The 8,171-nt window shown below is 36.8% G+C and overlaps 2 protein-coding genes across 2 annotated transcripts; both read right to left on the bottom strand.

The window, feature by feature from the left end:
- Positions 1-1,920: 1,920 nt before the first annotated feature.
- apnl (actinoporin-like protein) lies at positions 1,921-4,053 on the bottom strand. The gene is made up of 3 exons (XM_028042807.1): positions 3,919-4,053; positions 3,430-3,552; positions 1,921-2,765 (listed from the first exon to the last, which is right to left on the bottom strand). The coding sequence occupies exons 2-3, from the start codon at positions 3,531-3,533 to the stop codon at positions 2,309-2,311; spliced, it is 561 nt and encodes a 186-aa protein (XP_027898608.1). The 5' UTR covers positions 3,534-3,552; positions 3,919-4,053; the 3' UTR covers positions 1,921-2,308.
- Positions 4,054-4,615: 562 nt separating this feature from the next.
- LOC114160288 (bryoporin) lies at positions 4,616-7,645 on the bottom strand. Its single transcript, XM_028042821.1, has 3 exons — positions 7,512-7,645; positions 7,091-7,199; positions 4,616-5,326 (listed from the first exon to the last, which is right to left on the bottom strand). The coding sequence occupies exons 2-3, from the start codon at positions 7,192-7,194 to the stop codon at positions 4,897-4,899; spliced, it is 534 nt and encodes a 177-aa protein (XP_027898622.1). The 5' UTR covers positions 7,195-7,199; positions 7,512-7,645; the 3' UTR covers positions 4,616-4,896.
- Positions 7,646-8,171: the final 526 nt, after the last annotated feature.

The raw sequence follows: 8,171 nt of genomic DNA, 5'->3' as shown, positions 1-8,171 counted from the left end.
TGAAACTGACAAGAAGGCTGCCAGCCCTCTGTTCCAGGCTGTCACCCATCAGGTCAGACACATGGTGAACTATCAAAGACAACCAGACCCTGCTGGATGTCACGACATGTTTGGTGCTGGTGGCAGCTCAGGAAGACAGTGACAAAGTAGTTGCAGAAACAACAAAGAAAAAAGAAAGAAGCTTTGATCAGGAAGGATGGTGTCTGACATCATTAGTTGGACCCATTGAATGAATACATTTAATGTATTGTATTTTTATCTAATATGTTTTACCCTTTACTTTTCAAAGATATTATTTTGATTTGGAGATTTATCTGTGGGTGTTACCAGGTTTCTTGTCGTAGCAGGCCTCTAGATGGCAGTATTTGAGAGCATTTTGTGCAGTGCACAACCAAACTTCAATTGCAAAGGTTTAAAAGATTATAATTATTATTTATTTAAAAAAAAAAAGCTAAATGTGTTTTTGCATGCATGATTTAAGCTCTGAAGTTTATTTTCAAATATCAGGTCAGGGAGGTTTGTCAGTTTTTGCTTCTGTGTGCACATCCAGTCAAGATTTCTGTTACAAAACATAGCACACGCAAACAACAGTTGGGGTTGTTTTTTGTTTTTCAGGTAATTGGGTGAACAATTTCTAAGATTTCACCTCACATGTGGTTCTTTGCTGTTCAGATCAGTTTGTTTTTCAGCATTATGTTCAGGTGCAGAAGCTCGTGGATTTCTACACCTGTGCTCCCCTAATTCTTTTTCTAACCTCCTTCCTCTTTGGAGGTAAACTGCACCTTCTTCAATTCACAAACATTTCCTTGATTCAAAGAGGATGGGATACTTTCTTAATTCTTTCTATTTCATATTTAAAATCTCTAATTCTACGCTCCTTTTACAGTTTACTTTATCCCAACATTTAAAGCCCACAATGCACAATGGAATTTATCCAGTATATCCATATCTGCAGGTGCAGGTGTGTGTCTTTCAAACCTGGGAGACCCACAACAAAGAATGCAAACACACAAGCACTTATGAGGTAAAATACATAATAGAAAAAAAATGAAAGTAGTCTTAGGAGCAGTTGTTGGAAACACAAAGAAAAGATTAAAAGCTAAAATGTGTGTCAATATCTTCAATATGTCACTCAAAAAGCTTTGTGGATTAAGTCTACACAGGCCCAATTTCCGCCTCTATATTATTTGCTTTTTATTCAAATGAAACAGCAACAACTGAAACCTTTGATCTGTGCCTCTGTGTTGAGGCAATGGTTGATGCTGCAAAAAGCTTCGTGACATAATGAGAAACCAGAACCAGAATGGCAGCATGGGGACTTCAAATAGATTTGCTGAAACCTGATATCTTCTTATGAGATGTAAATGAAGAGCAGCTGTTTCACCGTCTGCATTAAATCTCAATACATCTAAAGGTTAATGGCGGTGTCTGCAAAGAACTGGCAGTGATGTTACTGCAAAAATAAGTACTTAGTGTTGAAATAAGGTAATTTATTGGGCGGTCAAATCAATCTAAGTGTCTTTCAACCTGCTAAGATGATAACTTTGAAAATAAAATAAAATATATAATTATTCAGATTTTTTGCTGTAAATTTCAGAGTAAAGGTATGCATTTAATTGTTAATAATTACACAATTACCTCCTTAACTTTAGTCTTTCTGCTTTGAACAGAAAATTTTGAACAGTTTTTTTTAAGGTTTTACTGTGACCATGATGTATTGCAAATTAAGGCATCCAGGCAATTTATTAAAAACTCAGTCCCACCTCAAAGTAATCAAGACCTTGTAAACATACAAAGGATGCCTTGGATGGAAGGCATGCTAAAAAAAAAGAAAATAATAACAATCTTTTCGCATTAAAATATTTCTATGTCCTTTTTATGCCCTCTTTTTAACCCCAATCAGGAGACAGAGACACACAATAAGCTTTGGAGAAAAGATTTATTTTATTCCTGAAAGAATAATGTCAAGGTGAATTCAGACAGCCACTCTGTGTATTTTATTAAGCTATGTGCCCTCATCCTTCAGTGAGTCATCCTTTGATTTCCTTTTCTAAAGATGCCAGTTTAAAACTGAATAGCACAGAAATACCGAAAGGCTTTTGGTATAAAAGAAATTATTTCTAGCAGGATTTAAAAAAAAAAACCCAAACAAATTCAGATCTTAAACAGATTATAAGCTAAAGGGTAACACCAAGGCATGGAGACACATGTCAGCAACAACATCTGTTAAAGTGTGCATGCTCATTGTAGTGGTGGAAGCCTGCAGAAAAACAGACTGTGAGGAAGGATTCTGCAACTGGGATGTGCTCTAGTAAGCCTGCTGTCCCAAGTGTGTGAAAAGCTTGTCCCATACCTCCACCTTCATGATGGCATTGCCCATGGGACACATAGTTGCTTTGATGTCAAGGTAGTTTCCCACATAATTGATTCCTGAGCCATTGGCTTCCCCTCTGACAAAACCATGCTCATGCTCTTTCTTCTCATAGTACATTTCTTTGAATAAATCCTTATCACAGTTGCGACCCTTTTTATAGATGCCCACCGCAAACCAGTTCTTGTACAGGTTGTAGTCCCAGGGAACTGAAAACATGATGGCCAGCGTCTCAATGTAGTCATTCTGGGACCTCTCGAAAAGGTCGTAGGTCATGACGCCAACGCTACCGGTTGCTTTTCCACCAGACTTGGTGAAGGTGCACACCTCTGTCTTTAGGGGGCGTACTGTCGGTTGAGGTGGATTGAACACCTCTCCATTGTCAAGGTAAGCTCTAATAACAAAAATAAGAACAAACTGTTGAAACAGATACTTACATGTAATACATCAAACTCAAAATCTTTATCCTTACTGGATAACATTGAATCACAATCAACCTTTCTTGATTGGATCAGTTAGGATTATCAGAAATATTTACTAAATGATACAGTTAATTTCCAAAATTTTGTATGCAAAGGATATCCTTTTTTTAAAGTTCAGGGGAGCCTGGACGAAGTCTGATGACTTTTAAAGCTTCCGGTTAATACACAATATCTGAGTTAACAAATATTAACAATAACATAAATCAACTGTAGTTGATGTATGTTAAAGTCTCCAACACTGTTTCTATTTAATATCTTGCACTGTTTCAAAAGAAATTATGCAAGATATTAAGAAGGGAATTGTGGGTCTAAACAAATCTGGTTCGTATTGTATAGCATGTAAGGATAAACGTTATAGAGATGTCTTGTCTCAGATTTGAATGTGTTTTGGTGCAAAATGTGCATTATGTCCCTCCCCCACCAAAGAAAAATAATTAGATCATGCAAATATGTTGACTAGAGTTAGTAAGAGATCTTCATCATTGACAATGAAAAAACTCCTTTACCAATATGGCCTGAAAGATATAACAAAAATATATCAGGAGAAATCAACAAATTTCTCACTAAATTGCTTACTTGGGACTGATGAGGCAGTAGTTATTTGTGATATTTGAGATTTCAATAGTCACACTTCTCTTGCTGGTCACATCAGCTGCCACAGCTTCAGCCGACTCCATCATGCTGCAACAATTATGAGATCTATTTGGAAAACAAAAGTATTTCAGATAGAGTCAAACAACGTGAAAGTCATGGCTACTGGCGTTTTTTTTTTTAAATACTTTGATCAATTTTCATCTTAACATAAAGTACAAAAAAAACGAGACCATTGGAAAATAGGTGAAATTTAGCTTCAGGTGTACCGTGAGGCTAACAATATAGCTCCTACTCTGTTAAGTCTTTGTGTCAAACTTAAGAGTTAACAAGATAATAAATACTGATGTAATAAACCCATCAGTTTTTCAGTTAGTTTTCAATAATGACTCTCTTTAAAACACACAACATACCTATCAAGCAAAAGCGATTTGTAAGGAATTTTAACTAAGAATAGTGATTTTAGAAACTTACCTGTGAACAAAGTCTAAGTATTCCAAAAGCAAAATGGGAGAAGTCGGAAAAGACACCTGAATGGGAGGTGCTGTTTTTTTCTCTGTTTTCCAGGATGTTCCCCTCCCTCTTGCAACATAACATAATTTAGACCAAGCACACCCTCTTTCCACATACATGCATTAGTAAGTTTGGGCCTACATGAAAGATTACTACAAAAATATAAATGTGGTTAATCCCTGTATCATCAAACAACCACACCCTTTCTTGGATCCCTCTCTAATACTTTCTCCTTGGATCTCTTTGTTGCTAACGCTGCACATTTATCCTGTCCTGTCTTTTTTTCCTTTTTTCATGAAATCCATCTGAGAGAAGCAGTTTGGGAACCTTCTTCCTTTTTTAGTGAGCAACAGAAAACAAGTAAACAATGCAAATCTAGGCACACATCTCTGGAGCCTCCTTACTCTTATTTTTTTTCTACTACTGAAGCTGTTGTTTTCCAAGTTCCACACAAACAGCAAGATGAAAAGTCTCCTAGCCAGTGAAGAACCGTGTTGTTATTGCGCAGATTAAAAAAACATCTACGCCAGCTTTCCATCTGTTGCCACTCATTAGAGTTGGATAGATCCAGATAAGAGATTAAATAATAATTACTGTTCATCAGTAATAATGCAGGCATACAGAGTGAGAACATACTCCACACAAAGCAACACAAGCATTGGGTCTGAATGTTTTATTACCATAATCAAAGAGAAGAGAGAGTACAATGTACATGAGTCCAAGACATTAGCTAATGGGAAATCAATGAGCTGGTTGTCAGATATTGATATCTCTCAGCAGATGCAAAATACAGATGACAGCAAAATCAGTCTTCCTCTCCTGAATGCATTTCTTTTGTATTTCAAGATGACGACAGTGGTCACATCAAACAAATTCTATTCACTCTATGGACACAAAAACAACAAAGAGTTTAAGAATAAAACCCAGTCGACCTGCACACTAACGGCCCATTTTATCATACAGCTCTACTTTAACAATAGCTTTGCCTGTTGTAGACATTGTGGCTCTTAAATCAACATGTGCTGCTTTGTATTCCAGCCCACATCCGTTTGCCTCAGAACGGGTGAAGTTGCTGAGATCTTTCCCATCATACATCTGGTCGTACAGATGTTTGTCGCAGGCCCGGGAATGCTCGACCACACCTACAGCCAGCCGGTTCTTGTAAATTGTGTGGTCGAAAGGCACGGAGAACATGAGGGCCATGCGCTCCGAACAAACCCGGCTTTGCATGTGGAACAGGTCGTAGGTTAGCAGGCCGACCGCACCGGTGGCGGTGTTGTCATCTTTAGTGAAGGAGCACACTTCTGTCTTTTGGGTGCGAACTGTGGGCTGGGGTGGGTGGTACGAAAAGCCACTTGTCATGTAAACCCTACAAAGGAAAGAAAGTTACAAATTAATATTTAAGATATTTCAATAATGTTGCAATGAAAAAAAACGAGAAAAAACTTTGCAAAGTTTCCTAAAGTTTGGGGATGCTCTTTCTGAGTGTTGGGGTGGAAAAACAGTGTACACTGATGGATGGAGTAAGACTGGAGGTGTACTACTATGGACTTCTAAGCAAAAGTAATTCTACCTGCATGCGATGTGCAATGAGGCAGTGTGTGTCAGTGCATGATAGATTGGTAGATGTTCTCAGCAACATAATGTCACATATGAAAATCACCCATCCAAAATATGGCCAGTCCTGACAAATCTAGACAAATGCAGAAACATGATACACATGGCAAAAGACTTGATGTGCATTCTGGTGCTGTTTTGTGCAACTCACTCTTTTTTCTTTTTTTTTTTTACATTACCAGTGCCTTTTAAAAGTATTGACATTCCTTAAACATTTTCACATTTTGTAATTTTATTTAAAAAACACAAAGTATGATGTGTTTTCATTTTTTACTAATAATCTAAGAAGTGTGCATGTATTACATGAACAGTAGCAAGAATAAAGCCACTTTTAAAAAAAGCTCTAGTATGTCCCATTAATAGTTTGCCACAAGTAATATGGAATACAGAACAAATATGGAAGAAGTTACTCTCAGATGAGACCAAAAAATTGAACTCTCTTGGCTGAACCCAGCATCCCTGCCATGACACATGGCGATGAAAGCATCATGCTGTTGGGATCACTTTTCTCAAAAGGGATCAGGTATGTGATAAGCATTAATGGGAAAAACTACAGGACAATCCTGATGAAAGAAAAAACTTTTGCTAACTGCAAAACAATTGAGTCTCGGAAACTGGAACAACCATAAAAACAGAGCTACAATGTCCTAGTTAAATTTATTATTCTTCAGGTTAAGTTTAGAATCAATATCTGAATAATTCCACACAACAAATTATGTTTTGTCACAGCACATTTAGAGTAACAGAAACACAAGAAATATTTTTACACTATACTGTATGTATATAATACAAACTGTTCAAACAGGACAAATGTGCCATCATTTATCTACATAAAAGATAGAATTTGAACATTTACAGTCAAAGCACAATCACTTACTAGAATGCGCCAACCAAGTCCAGACATAGAGACAACTGAGAATCTGTAGTGTTATTCTTGAATGCTAAGCTTGAGCAATATTGCAAACAAGAATGGGCAAAGATTTCAGGCTTTCAATAAGCAAACCTGGCAGAAACTCATCCATGAAGAGCTGCAGTTGCAATTGCTGTCAAATACTTTGTGAGTCTACAAAGTATTGACGTTTCTCAGATATGTCTTTGAAAATAGTTTTGAAGACCAGGTTTCGTTTTCCTTTCACATTACATTGGTCCACGTTGTTCTGTCCAAGTTGTCTCGGATTGTAATATGAAAAAAATTCAAGTTCAAGGGGGTGTGAATACTTATGCAGGTTTCTGTGTCAACTTTATCTATGTCTGATTGTTCTGACTGCAAATGAAAATATGCATCTTAAAGTGAATAGGAAATTAAAAGTATGGTTACTTTTTAAACAGTTAAATACAAAATTAGATGGAGTTTTCAAATGCCATTGCTATGAATTTAACATCAAACATCACTGTGCTACACAGTAAATGGAAATGTACTGTGATCTAACCACCTCATTGGGGTTAGATCTCAAATGTACTTTCAATGTATTCTTTACTCTAAGTTGTAAGCTTAGTGATGCAGTTGAAGACTTACTTTGGGTTAATGAGACAGTAGCTGCCGCTGATATTGGTTATCTCTACGGTGCAGTGCCTGTTGGTTGTAAGAGTGGCGGACACAGCCTCTGCTGTTTCAGGCATCTTGACTGCAAGAGAATTATGAGTGAAAGCTCAGTTTTGTACATCCAATAGAGCAAAACAAATGTATGTGTTTTCTATTTAGATACTCAGAAAACATGAGTAGTATTTAAGATGATGGTTGGATGAGAAGAAACAAAGGTCAAAAGCAAGCTTTTACAGTTACACTAACTAGCTAGAGAGAACAAATGTAGGCAAAGTAGGTGTGCTAATATCAAATTAGTGGAAGAAAAAAAACGATTCACAGTACTTATAAAACTTTTTCTACACAATAAATCAAGTGATATTTTCCTATTGCTGAGTGTGATTATTATATTTACCTTGTAGAGATTCACACCAGTGTTGTGCCAGACAGCAGCGTCAAGTTCTTTTCCTCAGATCCTGGAAAGAGTGTCTCTTGTGTGATTACACCTCCACAGCACTTGTTCAAACACAGGCGTGTCTACACTATCAGTTATTAGAAAATCCTGGCTAAAAAAGTGCCGCTTTGGGCACCTGGTATTCTGTAAATGCTGCATAGTAATCACCATGGAGGATTTTAATTAGGTGAATCTCAAAACATATCAATTAATTAGACAACACATCTTGATTGTTGTCAGGTTTCCATGTGCATCACAGATGAGATGTAATTTTTCTCACATTAAACTTTCATTTTTTATCTTTAATTTTTTAAATATTTTTATGTCTTTCATAGTTTCTCATAGATTAATTGATTGTCTTTTAGATATTTTAAACAAATCCCTCCATTCCTGTAGTAGGTAGTGAAACACTTCATGTTCCATCTTGTTTTGAGTAAAACTACATTTTTCCAGGCATTGCTTAACTGGTTATTTTGCTGCAGGTAAGGGCTAGCACCAGATTTCTGTGGGAACCTCCTGAAATCATTTGCACATTTCAACACACTGTCTACATCCCGGTCTTAAATGCATACTCTTCCCCCAGAGGATTAGGGAGTTGTGAAAGAGGCACTCCCGTTTTCC

This window comes from Xiphophorus couchianus, chromosome 16 (genome assembly GCF_001444195.1).
Source record: "Xiphophorus couchianus chromosome 16, X_couchianus-1.0, whole genome shotgun sequence".
NCBI classification, from domain to species: domain Eukaryota; kingdom Metazoa; phylum Chordata; class Actinopteri; order Cyprinodontiformes; family Poeciliidae; genus Xiphophorus; species Xiphophorus couchianus.
Note: the sequence above shows the minus strand (reverse complement) of the source record. Positions and strands in the feature narration are given on the sequence as shown.